The following is a 22,457-nucleotide window of genomic DNA, read 5'->3' as shown; positions in this document are numbered from 1 at the left end:
CCGGATGTCGCTGCTTTTCCCCTTTCAAAGCATGCTGCATAATTTCAAACCTTTTCCTACAGGGGGCACACTTTGCCCCCCTCTGTGGTAGGAAAGGGTGTTTATTTTTGGGAAGATTACTTTTTTTTGTTAGTGTCAAATGTGTGAGAGAATGTTGATGGTTTAATAAAGCTTTAAGGATGAGCTAATTTTACAAAAGAAAATGTTGCAAATTATATTTTATGTTTTTTATATATATGTGTGAATGTATATATGTGTGTATATATATATATATATATATATATGTAAATATATATATGTAAATATATATGTGTTGCAAATTCATTAAAACCAATGCTGTATTTTCCACTTTAACAGGAGACCGAATGGAGGCAGCGACCATGGAGATGAGTTCTGGAACAAAGCACCGCCCACCGGTGCATCTTCTGTCCAATGACGTGTCTCAGGGGGCGGGACCATGGCGACCAGGCGTGTTGGCAACAGGTTGCTCTGGTAGCGAAGGGGGCTTTGCAAAAAAAAACGCGCTGATACTCCCGTTCCTCGTTGACTAAACATTTCATCTCACCAAGAAGGCGGAGGAGGATCTTTTTATCATTTGGATCATCTGTAAGGTAAAGTCATAAAAACACACACACTCTACCACACACCTGCTGCTGCTAATTTATGTTGTAAGTTGTTGTTTTTTGCTGACTTACGCACACAATAATGAACACCTGTGGTTTGGTATGTGTCATCCCGTAGTAAGCGCTTACTCATATATTGCTATGCGTTTATTAGCACAAATGACGCATGTATGGAAGCTTTTACGCGCGTCTTGGACGGTGGCTTCCTGTGCGTCCGTCGTCCTTAATGGGATCGGATTGTCTAAAAGAGGATAGGCGAGGTTATTATTGCAGGCCAAAGCCTTAAATTGGATAGGACGCCGTGTTTCCCCTGCAGGCTGCGTTTCTTAATAATGTTTACTTCTCTTCTTGGTATCGACGCGCACCGATACTGACTGACCGGACAGGTGGGTGTGACGCAATAATCCAGCAGCAGACAGGTGCTTTATTGCTTCTTATTGCTAATAACTCGCTTTAAGTGTGTTAATTATGATTTTTTTGTACTTATGAGCTTTGATGTTTTGTTGCTACCAGAATAATCCTGACCTAAAATGTTTGTGGGTGGGTTTTGGAGAGGGGACACTTTTGGCTCACTTTGAGGTGATTTTAATGAATTCTAATTAGCATATTGTTGCTATTTTGCACAAGGTAGCCCGCCCCTCTATGACACCCCCCCAAAAAACAAGCATATTATAATAATTAAGTAACCCCCAAACAGTTTCTTTGCACTTCATTCTAAGTTTATGCATATGATAGAGAAAAGTGCATTAATTGGACCTTCACTTGTTTTCATTGATTCATATATTGATACACATCAAAAATCCAATTGCGCTACTGCTGTATCACACACCATTATCACAACAAATCACTTTAAGAGCACTGTGGATGCCCACCAGTCAATATTCCTGCATCTTCATACCATCAACAGCCCCACCCCCCCTCCTCCTTAGGGCAAAACAAAAGAAACTTAGGGAGAAAGTAGGAGTGTGAGCAGGGTGCACCAAGGAGGAAGTGAGGTAGATGGGCCTGTTTGTCGACATTCCCACCTCCGTTGACACAGTTGTTCTTTGTGACAAGTAAGCGCAGCAGCCACTGGTCACTGATAATGAAAGAAAGAAGAAGCTGAGCCTCTATTTAAAACCTGTGACCCGCCCCCTCATCCCCCTCTGTCCCCAAGTCCCCCAACCTTGCAATAGTGAATGATCCTCACCTCCCATGAGTGTGCAGTTGCCCTCACATCCCCTTAATCTTTCCATATTATATCCAAATGCAAACCACGCGCCATGCCCCCTTCAAAGAGAACGTCCGGAATCCTTGGAATTTTTGGGTTTTTTTTGAGAGCGAGAGACAAAGGCTGACTTTGATTCCCGAGCCCAAGGTGCTATGTATGTTGCACTTCAACTAGTCAGTTAGAGCTGGTTACATTTTAATTCCTGTCAGGGTCTCCTGTGTGTCTGTGCAGTGGAAACACTTTGGTCTTGTTTCCGGGATCGAACTGGAGCCATCATGAAAGCTCTATTCACTATACAGGCAATTGTAACCCTTCTTAACAATCATACAAGTGTAAAAATAAGTTAAACCACTGCTAATTTATTTACATGCTCATTGCCAGGTAAAAAAAAAATAGTTAACAGAGACTCTATTTTGTCTTTGAAGACAAGTTATAGACTTGGTGTTCCATTTGTTATCATACGTACACTTATTGTCAACTTAGCCTTGTTGTACTGAGCAGCCAAGACAGAAATTCATGCTGTTACGTACGCCCCAATAAGTTCCATTTCACCCACACAAAAACCTTGATAAGCTCATTGAGTTGAAGTCTCATGCACGGTGACAGTTTAGGGGCAAATTTCTGGTTGAATTCTGAATTAACAACCCCTGAGAGGCTCCACCGTCTCAGTAAGGATGGAAATATTTGCTGCTGCTGTTGCAAAGCTCTAAAAGTCAACACACTCCGCCTGAGTGACTCTTCTCTGATGCCCCACAACAACGCAGACACTCTGGCAAAGGCTCAGAAAGCACGCGAGAGAGAGAAAGAGCGAGGGGAAAGGGGTGGTCCGTTGCGGACATCGGTCCCCTTTTTGTTTAACGGTCTACTGAACCTGAACAATCGGACGTGTATTCACCTCCTGCTTCATAAGGTGGATCTTACTCTTCTTTCACTTTCATTATCTAACACGCCTTCATCTTGCAAGGTCATGCTAAGACAACAAAACACACTTGGCAGTGTGACAGCAGTACATCATGAAGCAAGTTTGATAATTACGGTCATTAATGTCATTAGTCAATTCTTTTTTTTTCTAGCTAGTCATGCTGATGTGAAGTACTGTCAGTCAGTGACAGTCAACACAATGCTTCCCTAAACACGTCCTGGAGCAAGAAAAGCCAGACACACATGTCAGTGTCAGGTGACTGTTTGTCCGACGAACACAAAACATTCCCAGAAGGAATTTCAACTACCGGGCATCAAAAAGAGGATGAAAGTTTTAATATTGGTACAGAAAGTTACACAAAAACAGACCAGAAGAAGGAATTTGTGTTATTTTGTTCGTAGGCTATTGTTAGCAGGCTACTTCCTGGTTTGTGGGGATAATGTAAGATGCCTGGGCGTGCCATTTCTAATAACCGGGGCTGTGGGAAACCCATAAAATGTGACCCAAAAAAACAACAATTAGAAATGTGTTTGTTTGTTTCTTAGCGGGCTACTTCCTGGTTCATGGAGGATAATATAAGACGACATGTGTCTACCCATTTTGGTTCTGGTGCAGGACAAGAAGTGCTTTTTAAATGAGAAAATATGGCCGTTTGACAGCAGGCTACTTCCTGGTTTGTGGAAGATGATTCTGGGCCAGAGGGGAACAATTCTCTTGTAAGACAAATTTGTGTGTCCTTTTGTTAGCAGGCTACTTCCTGTATTTTGGAGGATCATATAAGACAACAGGGGCCTATGGTTTCTGATTCCAGTGTTATTTTGTACGTCTTTTTGTGAGTGGGCTACTTCCTGGTAAGACGACAGGGGCCTACTGTTTTAGATTCTAAACTAACTTCCCCCTCATTTACATTTCCCAGGTGAGCTCTGCACAGACCAGGAAGTGGACATGAGCACTCTCTCCACAGACAGGAAGCAGCTCGTGGACTATGGCGTCCAGATCCGCTTCATCAAGGACCTCCATGACATGGGCGGCGCCTCGCCCGACAAATCCAGAGGAAGCAACAACCACACCCCCACCCCTCATCCGGGGAGCAAATACGGGGTGGCCGTGCGGGTTCAGGGGATCTCCGGGCAGCCGTACGTGGTCCTGAATGACGGCGCCAAAGGGGATTCGTACGGCGTTCAGCTAAACACACCGGCCGCCAGTCCGGTGCCCCAGTCGCCGTGCAAGAGCGCGCCAAAAAGTAACGAAGCGGCGGAAGGCGTGAACGCTACACCTGTTTCTCCAACAGAGGATGAGGAGATCTACCGGAGCCCTCTTCGTAGACCCCCAGGGGACGGCCAAGCAGGAGGTCAAGGCGAGGAGGAGGGCAGGACTGTCAGAGAGGGGAGGTCCAATGCTGAACCCCAAGTCAAAACAGCTGCTACTGAGGCACAGACAAAACAGGAATTTACGAGTAACGAAGAGTACAATGAAGCCGGTTTGAAACCAGTCAAGGTGAACGGTGCTGGACCCAGGGGGTTCAAACAAAATGCATTCCCAAGTAGCAAACAGGGTCCGGATTCTCCTGCAGAGTCCATCCCCAAACCCTCAGCATCCACAGACGAGAAGCCAATCGACACCAACTCCCTAGCGCCCATCAACAAACTCATCAGCAAGTTCAACAACAAGACGCCCGGTGGCGGCCCCCAGGCGAGGGGGCGTACCGGCGCCAGACAACAGCTCCGCTTTGACGAACGCAAGCGCTCCAAAAGCCTGGACGCAAGAAAGGAGAATCCCCGTCCCTCGCCTCCGTCACCGACGTTCAATCCGTACGCATCCGCCTCCGCCAGCTTGTCATCGAGAGCTGGTTTAGGACGTGACGCCCCACCTGTTGCCAATAAGGTGACGACTCGGGAGTCCCCAAAGCAGAGTTTCGGGTCACCAGTGAAGTCTGGCGTAAAGGAGGCCGTCGCCGTCTCAGCCAAAAAACCTGTAAGTCTGACGCCATTACTGTAAATGATGTATTTATCAGTGGGACGTCTAAAGCTGAGGCGCTGTTGCGCAACAGAACCAATGTTGTCGTAGGGGGAAGGCATTAATAGTGCTGATGAGTTGACTGCACACAACAGTATTGGATATGCCTTTCACACCAGGTGGGGGGAAAACTACATGAGGAGGTTGGAGCCAGCCACAGCTGGTAATGGCGGTGTTTTTTTTAAATTTAATTAGAGACCCCAAGAGTTCTTCGCTTTTTGTAGACCACACTCGGCGACTACAGGAGCCTGCAGCAGTTGATTGAATAGAAGCGTGACTTGGCCTACCCGATTAATTCCGATTCGCTTTCTTACCTGTCTCTCCGTCCCCCCTTGCAAAGGAGATACCACCGAGGAGTTTGTCCCTCAAGGCCACCAACGGGGAGGAGGCTCAAGTGAAGCAAGCTATTTACAGCATTCTCAAAGAGGGGTAAGTAAGACTACAAGGGCAACAACGCTTTTAAATCAGAGTGCCTAATCCACTATCCCTTCTGTTCCTCTGTCATCAGCACCAGTGAGAGTGACTCGTCCCTCAAAAGGAAGACCAGCCTTGTCTACGAGACCACCAGCAATTTAAAGGTACAAAGCATTCTGGAAGCCAATAAAACTGACACACATTTTCATTCGGCACCTTTTATTAGTGTGACGAGGGTATTACTGATAAATGAGCACATCCAAGGTATATTAGTACCTTTAATATATTAGGTATATTATATTAATTCATTCATTTTCTACCGCTTTTTTCTCATGAGGGTCGCGGGGGGTGCTGGAGCCTATCCCAGCTGTCTTCGGGCGAGAGGCGGGACTGGTCGCCAGCCAATCACAGGGCACATATAGACAAACAACCATTCACACTCACATTCATACCTATGGACAATTTGGAGTGGCCAATTAACCTAGCATGTTTTTGGAATGTGGGAGGAAACCGGAGTACCCGGAGAAAACCCACGCATGCACGGGGAGAACATGCAAACTCCACACAGAGATGGCCGAGGGTGGAATTGAACCCTGGTCTCCTTGCTGTGAGGTCTGCGCGCTAACCACTAGACCGCCGTGCCGCCCGGTATATTATATTATTTTCATTCATTCATTCATTTTCTACCGCTTTTCCTCACAAGGGTCGCGGGGGTTGCTGGAGCCTATCCCAGCTGGCTTCGGGCGAGAGGCGGGGTACACCCTGGACTGGTGGCCAGCCAATCACAGGGCACATATAGACAAACAACCATTCACACTCACATTCATACCTATGGACAATTTGGAGTGGCCAATTAACCTAGCATGTTTTTGGAATGAGGGAGGAAACCGGAGTACCCGGAGAAAACCCACGCATGCACGGGGAGAACATGCAAACTCCACACAGAGATGGCCGAGGGTGGAATTGAACCCTGGTCTCCTAGCTGTGAAGTCTGCGTGCTAACCACTAGACCGCCGTGCCGCCTGGTATACTATATCATTTTATATATTATAAAAGCCTTTACCAGATAGCTTAGCACAATATCTTGACCAATAATAATAATGACCAAATGTACTTCTGACAGTCTTTCCACTAAGCTAGCTTGATGAAGCAATGATAAAAAGCCAGCGTTTTCTCCCCCATATATTGCCTAAAAAGCTAATCACTTCAAAGAAAGTTGAGAGCGACCATTGTTTATTATGACGGGGACGGTGTAAAACGGTAGCAATTAATGTCATCTCCAGCATATGGGTCAAAGCGCGTCACATCGTCTGCTGTAAGGTTGTCGTAATGAAGCAAACAGATGGCCGGAAGCATGTCCTCTTTTCTGAGAACATGAAGCCGGGCTGTTTCATTCACTCCTCTCCACGGAGCCTCTTTTGTCAGCACGCGGAATGATTAAGGGATATGCCAATTTGGCTCCCTCGCTTCTCCGAAGCCTGAAGATAAATGGTGCCACGTACTTATGCATGCCGCCTTTTGCAATCTGCAGCCCTTTGAATAAATCTACATGCAAACGCAGGTCCCTGGCCGCGTGCTTTAAGGCGACACACTTGATTATGTGTTATCTCTCGTTACGTGTTCTCGCCTCGTCAATTATTTGCGGCGCTTCGTCCGTCTCTCGGCAACCATGCAAATGTTGGAGGGCCCGGTCATTGAGAGGCATTAATATTTAAGGTGGACTGGAACCCTGCACCTGCTGGGGGGGTCGGAGGGGGGGTTCCCTCACTAAGGGTCAAAGTGGTTCATGTTTGAGGCACGTTTTGTGGATTTTGTCCTCACATTGGATGCAGATTTTACCTCAAAAACCCTGAGTCTTACCTTCATTTTTCCAATGAAAATGATAGAAATTGAATTGATATGTTCCAGAGTCAAACAGTCACCAGCAAAAGACCTTATTTGAGCTTAAGTGTTAAATAAGTTGAAAATTACACTACACTATTAATGTTTACATTTCAAAACAATAAACACCACATCATACAATCTTTTAATTAACATTTTAACACTGCAGATTTTAACAAAAAGTACTGTATTTTCTGGACTGTAAGTCACACTTTTTTTTCATAGGTTGGCTGTTCCTGCGACTTATACTCCGGAGCGACTTATAAATGAAAAAACTGTTACATAAACACTGGACACCTTTTCTGTTCATGTTTATTTTTTGTGTAGCTGAATAAGCATTGTGTTAGCATATCTTACACCTATTCAGCCTGTTCTCTATTCTTTTATTGTTAGAACTTGCCATCCAAGAGGACGTAATGTCTGTTTTGGTCAAGTAGTTTGTAAAATAAATTACCCGCAAAAAATGTGACTTATGGGCTGCACAGCGGTCGAGTGGTTAGCGCGCAGACCTCACAGCTAGGAGACCAGGGTTCAATTCCACCCTCGGCCATCTCTGTGTGGAGTTTGCATGTTCTCCCCGTGCATGCGTGGGTTTTCTCCGGGTACTCCGGTTTCCTCCCACATTCCAAAAACATGCTAGGTTAATTGGCCACTCCAAATTGTCCATAGGTATGAATGTGAGTGTGAATGGTTGTTTGTCTATATGTGCCCTGTGATTGGCTGGCCACCAGTCCAGGGTGTACCCCGCCTCTTGCCCGAAGACAGCTGGGATAGGCTCCAGCAACACCCGCAACCCTCATCAGGAAAAGCGGTAGAAAATGAATGAATGAAAATGTGACTTATGTATGTTTTTTTCCTACCTAATTATGCATTTTTGACCGACTTATAGTCCAGAAAATACAGTAACAATATGTAAAGTGGTATTGAGGTAGGCCATTACGGAATATACACCACCTATGTCAGTGGCTTTTCCTGAGGGCTCATTGTGTATGTGTGTGTATGTGTATGTTATGTTAGCCGAGGGTGGGGGTGGTGGATAGTCATAGTTTATTCACTGACACCGTGTGTGTGTGTGTGTGTGTTTGTTTGCATGCTCAAATGAGGATTTGATGCCAGTGTGGGGTTACACCAGTCCACGGCAGCTTTTGTTTGCTGTGCATCAGAACTACAATGGAAATCCCCCGTATTTGCAGAAGATATATTCACAATTGCTGCCTAAATGCTGTGTTCTACTTGTTGTATATGTTCTTTACATATTCTGGTGTGTTATATTTAGGTTTTTCCAAAAGTACCCCAATCTGCTTTCTGTGTGTTTGCTATAATGACTCTGTAGGAGGATAAGAGCTTCTTCTGCAGCCTTGACAAATGTAATGTTGCAAGGAGTGGGCGAGCCAGACTTGTGTACATGCGGCAAAGGCATTCTCATCTTTTTTTGACAAATTCATAACGCGCTGGTAAGACCGGTACTTTTCACCCTAAAGATGTTCTTGACAGTCAGAACATAAAGAAAGAAGAGGGAAAGTAGGGCATGGAATCCGCCAAGTGCAAGGCTTTCTATCTTTTTTTTTGTCCTTAAGTTTAAGATAATACACAGTGAATAATGTATTTCTAGACTCAGTGTGTGTGTGTGTGTGCATTTGTTCGCAGAAGGGAGGATCTGATGGAAACCAGATAAAATTGACCCTGGTGGAGCTCGAGGAACAACTCGGTCAATACAAGAAGCAGCTGCAGCGTGCCCATGAAGAGTAAGGATGTGTCATATGTACTGTAACAACAATAATCATTAGGAACATCGGCTCATGAGGGCCAATCTACCTTATAAGTTAATAATGCACACTTTTCATACCCCGATATGACCCCAATATGATTGTTATTGTGCTCGGTGGTGCAGGTGTATCGACTGTCCACCATATTAAAGTATTTTTCAATAATCTGTGGGAAAAGTCCATCATCGAGCCTTGGTGACAGTTTAATGTACTTCTACTGCACCTGGGGTCTGAAACTCAATCAGGTTTTTCCCTCCCAAAAAAACAGAAAAATATACAAACTTTTTCAGTGCTTTGGTTCCGATTTTCTACAATAAAAGCTCTGATAAAACATTCCACTGTTCGCAAAAATATTAATTTTTATTTTTCTGCACAAAATAAGATGAAAAATAAATAAACAAATCAAGAATAAAGAAAATCAATCAATCAGTAATAAATAAATATAATAATAATAATAATAAAACGGCAAATAATAAAAACTTAAGAAACCACATATAGTTGGTGGGTAGACAAATGATTTTTTTCAGATTAAAATGAACAAAGCATTATTAGAGCCCTGTAGACATGACAAAACACGACTATAGTCACATTTATACTCTTTTTATTTACAACATATTGCGCAACTGCAGGGTCTTGAGACACATGCTAAGGAGCTAGCGACCTAAACGGTAGCCTTTAAACTTAAATAGCCAAAAACTTACCACTTCCACACGGATAGGGAGGATAACTATTAACAGTTATTTAACCTTTAACATGAACATTAATCCAACGTAATAATTTTTTCTGGGTACATGATACCATACAGCATCCATATCAAACTTGCGTGGGCCGCACTAACATTAAACTTTCATATCAAGGCGGGGGCCTCAAACTAGTGTCCTGCGGGCCACATTTGGCCCGCGGGCCACGTGTTTGAGACCCCTGTACTACACACTATTGGCAACACGCCTTTTTGTGTGTCTATAGCTTTAATGCTAACGATCTGCTTTTATCCACTTTGTACACATAGTAGATGCTATATATCACACACAACTATGGCACATTAAGAGACACACACATTAGCAGCACTAGCATGTACACAAGTTAGTCACATTTTAACATTGTGCTGGGTTAGCGTAAAACAGTCAAACCTCTAGCTCTCACGTCTCACTTTATTTTAAGATGTGTAGCGAAGCCTGGGCCAAGAGTTCAGCGACGTAACGAACAAAGCCCGTGTTTGCGCGTCTCCTCTGTTACAAGTTGAGCCAACAATTGAGGGTTTTCTTATGTTTGTTGCTCATAAACAGTCTCTCGCACAACACATTGCACATATTACATCACTCATAAGTCCACTTTGCATAATAGGGAACCTTTAAAGCACCACACTAAGCTTCTTGTTATTCCTCCTGGGGGGTTCTTTCTAATTCCCTGCCTGATGGATGAGTGTGTAAGTAAGTGTGGTTTTGCTGTGCTGACAACACCTTGTGGTGTGTGTGTGTGTGTGTGTGCAGGCTGGCTGAGGAGCGTATAGCCAGGGAGATGTCCGAATCTCGCATGCGTCTACAAGAAGATCAGCTGGCCGAACTTCAGGAGGAGCTTAGGAGGGTTTCCGAAACGGGGCCCCCATCCGACTCGCTCTCGACGGTAGTGACACTTTATAATGTATATTTCATTAATTCATTCATTTCCTACGCTTATCCTCACGAGGGTCGCAGGGGTGCTGGAGCCTATCCCTGCTCTCTTCGGGCGAGAAGCGCGGTACACCCTGGACTGGTGGCCAGCCAATCACAGGGCACATATAGACAAACAACCATTCACACTCACATTCATACCTATGGACAATTTGGAGTGGCCAATTAACCTAGCATGTTTTTGGAATGTGGGAGGAAACCGGAGTACCCGGAGAAAACCCACGCATGCACGGGGAGAACATGCAAACTCCACACAGAGATGGCCGAGGGTGGGATTGAACTCGGTCTCCTAGCTGTGACTCGACTGCCGTGCAGCCCATAACGTATATTTTATTATCAAATATAATAATGTAATGTTCTATTTATCTCTTCCTTTTTTCAGGACATGATGACCCTGCAGGCAGAGCTGGCCGAGGCAACCATGTTGCGCCACCGCCAGGACGAGACCCTGCGGCAGCGTGAGCGCGAGCTGACTGCCCTGAAGGGGGCGCTAAAGGAGGAGGTGGAGTGTCACGACCAGGAGATGGAGACCCTTCGGGAGCAGTACAGCCAGGACATGCTCAACCTGAGGGTGACCATGGAGCAGGTCACACAGGTGACCCGCCCCTTTCCTCTGTCCCTAAACTTTCGACGAATCGTTTCTGCTGCACTCGTTCCCGCGCTTGAACTCCGGTACACTTGTGAGAATTTCTTTGAACAGAAAGTGCTTTCATCTGGAGCTCGCGAGAGTCCAGCTCGTTAGCCTTTTAGCGAAAATTGAAGAAAACATTTACACCAAAGATAAAAGCGATCAGAAGTGTGCAAGGGAGGCGGAAATAAACCTCAGGGACGCTTATGCAATTGCTTATGGAACAGCACAACAATATTATTAATAACATTAGTGTGGTTTATTCAGTTAGTATTTAGTGGCTAGGTTGATTCTGCACGACATGACATACTTTCCCGTCACCCCCTAAAATGTGTCTAAAAATAGAAAGGTTACTGTACAGTCTATTGTCCTCTCAGTCTCTGATACGTGACACAGATTCATCTCATTTTGCATACAATTATCCTTGTAATGTACCTTTTTTTTTTTCAACAGACAACCTTGAAGGCCATTTTAAATAGAACACACACTTTCTTCTTTACATTGATTAAAGTATTATACTACCATAGAAGTCATGTGGATGGGAGGAATCTGTTTCAGAGTCAAACTATCAACAACATAGAACCTTTACCTGTGCAAAATAACAATCATATCTGTCATACAATAAGTTAGCGTTTGTGCCATTTAATTTTCACGGTTATCATTCAAACCTAAAAATAAATTTCATAGCACAACACAGCCTTAAGTCGTCCCTCCCAATATCACGGTTCCATTATCACTCCCTCGCTATATCACTTTTTCCCCCCGGGAATAAATGAATGTGGTCGACTGTTGTCTTATTGGTCAAACCAGGCGGCGCTAATGACACAAAACATTGAGACATAACCTTACCTTACATTACCTCAACACTACATGAAGTCAGCCATGGCATGTCTGGCATGATAGAGATATGGTCTCCTCCCATGCTGTGTGGAAGTGGTCAATTTGGTTGGATGTTAGAGCGACCAAAACCGTTTAATTTTTTTTGTCCGTATTTTACTGAGCAGTCGGAACAAGATGTTGATTTTGTTGCTATTCGACCACTATGTATATATTATATTATATATATATTATATACCACAACTCCCATTTCCCGCTCTATGGTTATTGGCATATTTCCTTTTCCGGCAATATTGAAGAAAACACACAATAAAGGCCAAATAAAAAACATTACACACTCACGGAGTGAATCCTTGCGAGTCACACAAGATCTGAAAAAGGCTGTTAAAAATGTAGAGGTGTATTCCCACTGACGACTTGACTCCAACCCCATATTGTCCTAACTTTGGTACAGCTCTCTTCATAAAGATGTTAACAACTGTTTGACACTCCAAGTTCATTTTAAAATATTCCATCCACCTTTTGTCTCGTCATTCCGCTTCATCCACCGAGTCGTGCGGTTACCCTAAAGTCAGGCTGTGCTGACTTAAAAGAGAATTCCGCTACTTATGATCACCACCTAAAACTTTCCCCCCCACAGTCACTTCCTTCTGCAGGGTTCGTGCCCGTGCATTTCCAGAAATGAAGGCTAAATCTGAAGTATATATAGATGTTATGCAGTTTAATAAAAAAAAAAACAGCAAGTCAGGCCGACTCCATCCTGCCTTCTATTCGTGCTCCTTCCAGGGATGCACTGGAGATGGATGCTTGAATTGAGTATACAAGCATCAAACATCACTATTTCTACACCGGATGTAATATTGAGTCAAGTGTTCAGCGCTTGCTGAAATGTGAGGGTGCGCTCACTTTTGTGATGTATCTTCAGTCGCAGGAGCAGATCGAGGAGGAGCGGGAGCGGGTCAACGCCTCCTTGTTGAGCCTGGAGGAGGAGCTGGACAGCTGCAGAGACCAGGGCGAGCAGTGGAAGTCGCAGCTGGACGCCACCACACAGGAGCTGAATCTTACCAAAGACAAGTCAGTTACATAATTCATGCATTCAAGACATAGGGAATGCTATAATTATCACACGGTTTGTCTGGTATCTGGCCAGGTATCATGCCCCCAAGTGTCAGTATCAGCCCGAGAAAACATTTTTAGTTTTTTTCGATCATTTCAAGAGTGTCCTCCTCATTAATGGTGATAAAACGTTCCATTTCTAATATTCTGTTTGCTATTTTCCCTATTTGTCTTTCGCCGGGAGTGTCAACCGCTGACATGTTGACAGAGCACAGACGGCAGCAAAAACAAACGCTGTGTGTTCACGCTCGTGCGCTGTTCTCTGATTGGTTGTTTCACGGGCACGATACTGTGATGATCTTATTATCACATACTATTTAATCATGAGCTTATTATCACGTACTATTTAATCAAAAGACCATTTTGTTTCCAGAAAATGTTCAGATTATTACATGTATTATATCTAAACAGTGTAAACACAATAATTGCAAAAATATTTCAACAATAATATTTTATCTACAGTCTTATCTTATCAATATCTGACAATTAAAGTTCCATTAAAAAAGCGGTAGAAAATGAATGAATGAATAATCAAGTTTGGTTTTTTTGGTGACTGGAGAAGCACTAGGCACTGAGCACTCGTGTGCTGTTCTCTGATTGGTTGTTTCACGTGCACGATACCAGAGCAGCGCGCTCTGAGTGGACAGCTACGGGGGCTGATACTGGACATGGTTAAACTCTATATTTTATCAGTATCACTGCCCTGGGCTTTGGCACAGTATCATTTCGGCCTTTTCCCGTATCATTCATGGGCACTTTCTAGGGTACAGGGCCAATTAATACTGTAGTATGTGATAATGCTGGTATATATGCTAGAATGGTACATACATACAACTGTATGCATATGTTTGTTTAATATAACCCTACTCTTGAACCGCTGCACACAAAAAGGATGAAAATTGGTCAAAACATGCCCGCACACTGTGTTGCCTGTGCCATTATTTTTCTGAAAAACACACCACTTGGTAGCGCTCTGAAGTTGATTGACTTGAAAATTCTCACATCGCTCTGGAAAACACATGCTATAATTTTAGAATGTGTAGTCGAGTCAACACAAAGTTTGGTGCACACCTTTAGGGGACTGCCAAGAGTGAGTGTGTAAAATTTCAGCAAAGTTGGTGGAAAAACATGGCCGCCATCAAGCAAAACGTATTGTAGCACCGGCAGGAGTTACACAGCATGTCTTACCACAACCCATACCAGTTTTCCACCCATAGGGGGCGCCACACATGTCATTTACTGGCATAATCTGCCTATTGCAAGATAATAATGCTATTATAATGTCATGCACGTGTATTGTTGTATTAATGTCAGTATCAAGATATCACTATTCCACTTTTACTTTTTTATGCATCTTTTTTTTTAGGTCATCATAACATATTCTAGCTTTGGCCCAACATCAAGCAACATCTCTATCTGATGTTTAGACTTTTTTTTTCAATATTTAATAGCCGCCCTGTTCAAAGCAGCATCAGTAGAGATGTTGGTTCGGTGAAAATGTCCTTTTTCAGTCGTCTTTTTATTTTGACACCTGCACTCTTTCACTCTTTTGGACGTCTCATCCGGCAGGAAGGCGACGCACTCCGGCAGCCACATGTGAGAGAGTGAATCAGTCTCACCCTGTGTTTTTGTTTTTTTTTTTGCTTTCATAGCTTAGATTCAAATCAGCCAGTGTTTGAGTCATCCTTTGGATGTGATCAACCCTTCCTTACTAACTGAAATCCACATGCTTTTGGACTTGCCTTACCCAGATTATTATACACAAACCCAATCACTTGTTGTATTTAGTTCATGATTACATCCTTCATTTTAACCACAAATGGAAGTAGTTTTAGTGGCTTTACCTCCTTTGTGCTTGCCTGTGTGTGTTTGCAGTGTATAGAGAGCATTTACATCCACCTGTTTAGCCCTGACGGTTCTCTAAAAAGAAGCACTCTATCCCCTGCAGGCTGCTCCAATGTCATCAGGAGAAGGAGGAGTTTGACAGCAAGCTGAAGGAAGTCCAGGATTCGCTGCTCGCTGCGCACAAGCAGCAGAAGTCCTCGTCATCAGCAGAGGTACACACAAAGATACCTTCAATATAGCCAACATAAAGTTGAGCACAGGGTGTTTGTACATTTAAAGGGGACCAATATTATGCTCATTTTGTATTGAGTTGTGGACTCCTGTAGAGCAGCTAACTACGATAACCTGCACAGAAAGCTTTCTAGACCTTCCAGAATCACTATAATAACACTTTTTAGTTCACTTTTTGACATTTTTGACTGTTACAAGCGTAAAAATAAGTCACCCGACTACTAATATTACTTCTACTTGCACAAAAAAAGCAAAATAGGCACCATTTGGTACAAGTTTAATAGTTTGACAGGTCCAAATGTGTTTTTTTTTCTCCCAAAATAGTCATTTAATCCATGGTCTTTAGACTTGTTACTGTTCATAACTTGCCAGAAAAGTGAGCCCTATTGTGAAGTAAATGTAAATATAGATGATGATGTATTTGTATGTATGTACACTACCGCTCAAAAGTTTGGGATCACATGGAAATTGTTTTGGCCAGTCTGAGATATGGCTTTTTCTTGGCAATCCTGCCATGAAGTCCAGCATCCTGAAGTCCAGGATCCTGAAGTGGCCGATTCACCGTTGATACTGACACTGGTGTTTGACGGCTACTATTTAGTGCAGCTGCCAGGTGACGACCTGTGAGGCGTCTTTGTCTTAAACTACACACTCTCAGATATTTGTCTTCTTGCACAGTTGTGCATCGTTTTTCTGTCCTTGTTAGACCCAGTTTGTGCTGGTAAATAGTTAACAGCATGGTAAGAGATTTTATGTTTTAGTATAGATTTTTAGATGGGTTTTCTAATAATAAATTACAAAATGATTATATTATAAAATGATTAACATATAACACTTATAAGGCTTATAACTTCTAAGCGTTAGCAGCCATACCAGGAGATTGATGCAGAGGACTGACAGTTGTTGGTAGTAGGCCACTACGCAAAAATGTACATCCTTCTTTGAAAATCATCTGATAAATTTTAATTGTTTGTGAAATTGAAAAAATTGTTTGTGAAATGCAGGAAAATGTGTTTTTCATTGTTTTTCAAAACAAAGAAATTTGCAAGTGATCCCAAACTTTTGAGCGGTGTACCTATTTATAAGCATCTCCTTCCCCAGTCTTCGTTCTCGCACGCATTTAATCCATAATCTCCGCTGACTTATCCCAAGGAGCTTCAGCGTTGCCACGACGACCTGCATCGGGCCCGACTGGATGCGGACAAACACAAGGGCGCCCTCGACAAGAAGAGCGAGGCACTCGACGCCCTCAGGAAAGCCAGCGGCGAGCGCGAGGCCGAGCTTCTGTCTGAGATCGGTAGGATGAAGGAGCAAAAGGCCGATCTGGAGAAAGCCCTGGAGAAGGCCAAAGAGGTGATTGCATGCATAAAGATGACATTATTACCACAATAGAAACATACATCTGTGCTTTTTATGCGTTATTTTTATTCCTTGATTTTTTTTCTTACACGCAGGCATCATCTTCTGCAGGAAGGACGGCAGTGGACCACATCACCAACACGGAACTCCAGGAGACAAATACTCGCCTGAGAGAGAGGCTGGCCCGCATGGTACTACCGCATTGACAAAAAACACTGCATAGCTGCATCGTACACAACATGATGTAAAAGGACATACTGTACAATAACAAAAGAAATGGCCTCCCACGCACTCTATTTCCTACTCCTGCATAATCTCCTCCCGAGATAAATGTGACGTTTATTGTGCTGCACATGCAGCCTATTGCAGAGAAATAATCTTATTATGTTTGTCAAAGAGGCATATTCATGTAAGACTGGCAGCGAGGCGCATTTGAATGCAGTCGCACATTTGCATTAAATGGAAATTTGTGGATGGCGGGACTAATATATTCATTATACATGGATGATTTTATTTACCATAAATGCTGTAATTACAGCTCGGGTGTTAACTGGAAGTAAGCCATAATTGGAGAGAGACTGTTAGTTTCATTTCTTTTGATAGTTATTTTTGCGCGAGAAAGTAGGAAGTAAAGCATATGAACAGCACAGCAACAACAGAACCAATGTTCAAGGCCAGCACGCCTGAGTTTGGCACATCCAGCACTTTAAAGCGCATGCGGAGGTCGAGAAAGGTCAAATGCAGTTACTGCCATCAGATAATGATGTTTTTTATCTGGTGCTAAGACCACTAACCCTAATTTAACTAAATTAGAATTGTTAAATTGAGCGTTTATGGTTCCATCTAGTTTACAATAGTTTCTAACGTGACGCCGTGATGGCCCCATTTTCTTCCAGAGGCTCCACTCCAGCACTTCCAGAAGTCCAGAAGCCGAGGAAGCCATGGAGGTCCTGGAAGACGAGAACCGTTCCCTCAAGTCCCAGCTGGAGGAGGCCAAGCGCGGCGCCTCCCGTCTGAGCAAGGAGAGGGACGAGCTGAGCCGGCGGCTGGAGGAGAGGGACCTGGAAAAGGAGGCGCTACGGCGGGGCAAGAGTGACCTGGAGGAGCAGAAGAGGCTCCTGGACCGAGCCCTGGAGAAGCTCAACAAGGAGGTTTGTCTGCACAATAGCAGGAACGCTAGTAATAACGCCAGCTTGTTTGGAGTGATTGACGTTTAGTTATTGTGTGCAGATGGAGATGATGATGGGCGACTCCCGTCAGTCGGTGGGGGCTTTGCAGACGCAACTGGATGAGTACAGAGAGCGTTCCAGGAAGGAGTTGCTGGAGGCTCAACGCAGCAACAAGGACAAGCTGGCTGAGCTGCAGAGGGCCCAGAGCAGCTTGAAGACCCAACAGGAAGAGGTCGGCACACTCCACCAAGGCCGAGCTAGTGTCATGCAGCTTTGTATTTCTGTTTGTTAGCAAGTAGGCCACTTCCTGTTTCATGGATGGTGACAAAAGATATTACTAAAGACCAATTGTAACATGAAAAGCACTACTCTTTGGTGCACAATGCTCTAAAATCCACTGCAAATTCTAAATATATTGTTAAATTCACATCCATGTAAACGCTCTTTTTTTATGCAGTTCTTTAAAAACCGAGTACAAATGTGCTGTGTGTTTTTATATTTAGGTGTCCCGTCTAAAGAAGGAGCTCCTGACGTGCAGCGAGGAGCGAGACAGCACCCAGCTGGAACGAGACCTCCTCAACAATCGCCTCAAACACTTGGAGAGCGAGCTGGAGTCGGAGAAGGGCAGCCAGACGGACCGCACCCGTGAGATCAGGGGGCTGGAGGTGAGGGTCAGAGGTGGTGAAGTCTAAAGATGGCCTGGGCCGTAAATCAATGAATATAGATAGACTTGAGTGGAGTCTAATTGACTGCATTGTGTGTGTATGTGTTGATAGGATAAAATAAAGACACTGGAGATAGAGTTGGATGAGGAGAGGAGTAGCGTGGAGCTTCTGAATGATCGCATCACACGCAGCAGAGATCAGGTACAACACTTTCATTCATTCATTCATTCATTCTCTACCGCTTATCCTCACAAGGGTCATGAGGATGCTGGAGCCTATACCAGCTGTCTTCGGGTGAGAGGCAGGGTACACCCTGGACTGGTGGCCAGCCAATCACAGGGCACATATAGACAAACAACCATTCACACTCACATTCATACCTATGGACAATTTGGAGTGGCCAATTAACCTAGCATGTTTTTGGAATATGGGAGGAAACCGGAGTACCCGGAGAAAACCCACGCATGCATGGGGAGAACATGCAAACTCCACACAGAGATGGCCGAGGGTGGAATTGAACCCTGGTCTAGGTACAACACTTTTTCCCATCCATTACAGTCACTGGACACTTGATTAGGTAATAATAATAATAAATAATACATTTTATTTGTATAGCGCTTTTCAAAATACTCAAAGACACTTTACAGAAGAATGGAGTTGAATAAAGCAAGTAAACAGAATAGAAGACACACCAAAATACAACATTGTTTGGTTAATACACAGTTAAAACATGAGTAAAAGCGGGGCGTGGCACAGCAGTCAGATATAAAAAGTTAGACATTAAAAACAGATTTAAAGAGGTGGGTTTTGAGTTGTTTTTTGAAGGTGGGAAGGTCAGGGCAAGCACGGAGTGAATGGGGCAAAGAGTTCCAGAGGGTGGGGTGCAGCGATTCGGAAGATTCGGAACTTGGTCTTATAGGGGAGTGCCAGGAGGTTTGAGTCAGAGGAGCGAAGGGGACGCGGGGGATTGTGTGGATGGAGCAGGTCTGTGAGATATGGGGGGTTCAGATCGTGGAGGGCTTTGTAGGTGATGAGAAGAATTTTGAAGTGAATGCGTTGGGGAATGGGAAGCCAGTGGAGGTTTTGGAGGTACACCTAAGAGATCCAATACAGTCGTTCAGTCAAATAATAAAGTCAAGGGCATAATACAGTATGTTTATCATTGCCATTTCTGCTACAAGACTCGTCCCAATGTTCATTAATCAGCTTCATTACTAATGAAGTGAGCACGTCACCGCTAGCTTAAGCAGCATTTTCTCCTCACTTTCAGGTGGACCAGCTTCGCTCAGAGCTGATGCAAGAGCGTTCGGCCCGACACGACCTGGAGATGGACAAAAGTGCAATTGACAGACAGGTGCGTGCATATCAATTGATTGACATTTTGGGCTTGCCTGACATCAGCGGCTTCTAGGTGAAGGAGCTGAGGTCCCGCGTGGCCGACATGGAGGGACAGACTCGGCCCTCGGCCGGCATCACCCTGCTGGAGAGCAAAATTCAGGAGTTGGAGGAGAGGCTGCGCAGTGAGGAACGGTACAAGAACATCCCTCAGTAGAAATGTGATGATGACGGCTTGATTACAATAAAGTGTGACTGTTCTTGGTCTGGACCGGTCCGGGGTGTACCCCGCCTCTTGCCCGAAGACAGCTGGGATAGGCTCCAGCACCCCCGCGACCCTCATGAGGAAAAAGCGGTAGAAAATGAATGAATGAATGTTCTTGGTCGGCCCACCCAGAGAGAAGAGCAGCATCCAGGCCTCTCACAGACGAACGGAGAGGAAACTGAAGGAAGTGAACGCCACGCTGGACCAGGAGCGAACCCAGCATGTGGAGCAGAAGGATCAGGTATGCAAAACCGGTTTAGTGTTGACACTCCAGACTTACAATAGACACACAAACTGAGGATCAGATGAACTAATGAAGAACTTATGAGTAGTGGTTAGACGTTTGTTGCTCATTAATTCCTGTAATTTTTGTACCTTACTGTAAAGTCTTACCCTATTAGTCATGTACTTCATTCAGTAGCTGACACAAATGCATGCTTCCAACTTTAGGGGAACAGTTTGGGGAAGATGCTTGTTGTTGTTGTTCCGAGTATGTATCTTAAATTCCTTAGAAGACTAATATAACCTGCAAAAAGGCAACCTCTAGCCTCAATCTTTCATCTCCGTTGACCTTTAACCCACCCGTGTGCATCCCCACCAACAGCTGACCCTGCGGGTGAAGGCCCTGAAGCGGCAGGTGGACGAGAGCGAGGGCGAGGTGGAGCGTCTGGAAGGAGTGCGCAGGAAGGTCCTCAGGGAGCTGGAGGAGCAGCAGGAGCTCCAGGAGGCCCTGCAGGCCAAAGTCACGGCAATGGAGTCGGAATTAAAGTAATTAAAAACACACAGCATGCTGTGGTCGCTATATTAGGCACACTTTTACTTGTTAACCCAGTGAGAGTCTTAAACTGTGGCGCGCGTTACACTGCTGATACGCAGGCTCCATCTAGTGGTACTATGTATTTTTTTTAATATATACTAGATGTGTGTGTATTTTTGTGTGAAAAACAATGAGTAAATTCAGGCATATTAAGGATTGTTATGAATGATTTGAATGCAGTTTATTGTAAAAAAAAAAAAAAAAAAAGGAATACAATATTGTACATATGAAAATGATATCAGTATATTTATGAAAATCTGTTATTTAGTTTGAAATATATAATTTGGTAATAAAAATAATAAATACCCATGTTTTCTATGCATGTGTTCATAGAGCTTTTTTCATAAATGTTTTTTTTTCCTAACAGGCGGAAGGCACAGCAGTCTCATCGCAGCACTCTGGCCACGTTGAGCTCAGAGGACGAGGATGCTTTCTCCATTCTGAGCGACGGCCTCCACCAAGGCTCTAACTGCTAGTACAGGACGGCAACATAGAGTACACTGGAGGGAAGAACTAACTGTTGGTACAGGAATACAACATGGAGTACACTGGAGGGAAGAACTAACTGCTAGTACAGGAAGACAACATGGAGTAGGAAGAACTAATTGCTAATACAGGAAGACAACATGGAGTACACTGGAGGGAAGAACTAACTGTTAGTACAGGAAGACAACATGGAGTACACTGGAGGGAAGAACTAACTGCTAGTACAGGAAGACAACATGGAGTAGGAAGAACTAACTGCTAGTACAGGAAGACAACATGGAGTACACTGGAGGGAAGAACTAACTGCTAGTACAGGAAGACAACATAGAGTACACTGGAGGGAAGAACTAACTGCTAGTACAGGAAGACAACATAGAGTACACTGGAGGGAAGAACTAACTGTTAGTACAGGAAGACAACATGGAGTACACTGGAGGGAAGAACTAACTGCTAGTACAGGAAGACAACATGGAGTACACTGGAGGGAAGAACTAACTGTTAGTACAGGAAGACAACATGGAGTACACTGGAGGGAAGAACTAACTGTTAGTACAGGAAGACAACATGGAGTACACTGGAGGGAAGAACTCGGGGCATCGTGTAAAAGCCTGCAGTTGCTTTTGGGGTTTTATTTGTAGTCGGGCAGCAATACAGCAATCATTTGAAAGAGTGTAAGTTTTGTTGTTTTGTGTGTTAGTGCATGTTCTTTTTTGTACTGAAAGTGATGTGTATTTTTGTTTTTGTGTGACTTTGTACACCGTATTAGCTGTGACAATCACACACGTTGGCACTGTGAGCCTAATTGTCATCTATTTTTTCATCCAAATATAAAATCTCTATTGTGTTGTGTGTACTTTTACACTAAAATGCCTTAAAAAGTTATTTCTGTCCCGGTTAATGTTACCCCTGCATGTTGTTGATAAGCTTTTTCTGTGGTTATTGAAATACTGGTGTTGCACATTGCTTGCATTCTTTGTACGTTACATTTCATTCTTATTACTTCTGCACAAATTAGCATTATTTAACTGTTTAATAAGCTGCTGCTAACCTTTTAGCAGGTGTTGAAATAAAAAGAGCCCTTTGTATTACTTGTGTTGCCACAATCTGGCGTTGTCGTCGTGAGAAAAATGACTCCCGTAAAACTACATAGGAATCAAAACACCCATAAAGTTCCTGCAATTCTTCAATTATTTCCACAGGGT

At 43.9% G+C, this 22,457-nt stretch overlaps 1 protein-coding gene across 3 annotated transcripts; it reads left to right on the top strand.

Annotated features, from left to right (window-relative positions):
* The first annotated feature begins 325 nt into the window (after nt 1-325).
* On the top strand, nt 326-22,343 carry cgnb (cingulin b). 3 transcript variants are annotated; one of them, XM_058046419.1, is made up of 21 exons: nt 326-611; nt 3,672-4,729; nt 5,112-5,200; nt 5,280-5,349; nt 8,714-8,811; nt 10,323-10,455; nt 10,885-11,097; nt 12,893-13,041; nt 14,653-14,679; nt 15,032-15,140; nt 16,312-16,512; nt 16,614-16,709; nt 17,415-17,669; nt 17,749-17,919; nt 18,191-18,352; nt 18,464-18,553; nt 19,623-19,706; nt 19,764-19,882; nt 20,085-20,193; nt 20,557-20,720; nt 21,137-22,343. In XM_058046419.1, exons 2-21 carry the CDS (start codon nt 3,701-3,703, stop codon nt 21,243-21,245), a joined length of 3,477 nt encoding a protein of 1,158 aa, XP_057902402.1. In that variant the 5' UTR covers nt 326-611; nt 3,672-3,700; the 3' UTR covers nt 21,246-22,343. The 3 variants fall into 3 exon arrangements, with proteins under 3 accessions (XP_057902402.1, XP_057902404.1, XP_057902403.1); XM_058046420.1 differs by lacking the exon at nt 326-611 and adding an exon at nt 797-1,042; XM_058046421.1 differs by lacking the exon at nt 14,653-14,679 and having other exon boundaries at nt 327-611.
* The last annotated feature ends 114 nt before the right edge of the window (nt 22,344-22,457 follow it).

This window comes from Doryrhamphus excisus, chromosome 14 (assembly GCF_030265055.1).
Source record: "Doryrhamphus excisus isolate RoL2022-K1 chromosome 14, RoL_Dexc_1.0, whole genome shotgun sequence".
Lineage (NCBI taxonomy): Eukaryota > Metazoa > Chordata > Actinopteri > Syngnathiformes > Syngnathidae > Doryrhamphus > Doryrhamphus excisus.
This window is presented reverse-complemented; position numbering and strand designations above follow the sequence as displayed.

Excerpts from the sequence above, each read along its gene's own strand:
- cgnb (XM_058046419.1), top strand. The coding sequence starts at position 3,701 with ATGAGCACTCTCTCCACAGACAGGAAGCAGCTCGTGGACTATGGCGTC. Across the intron at positions 15,141-16,311 it reads AGTCCTCGTCATCAGCAGAG|GAGCTTCAGCGTTGCCACGA; the intron begins GTACACACAAAG and ends ACTTATCCCAAG. Across the intron at positions 16,710-17,414 it reads GAGAGAGGCTGGCCCGCATG|AGGCTCCACTCCAGCACTTC; the intron begins GTACTACCGCAT and ends ATTTTCTTCCAG.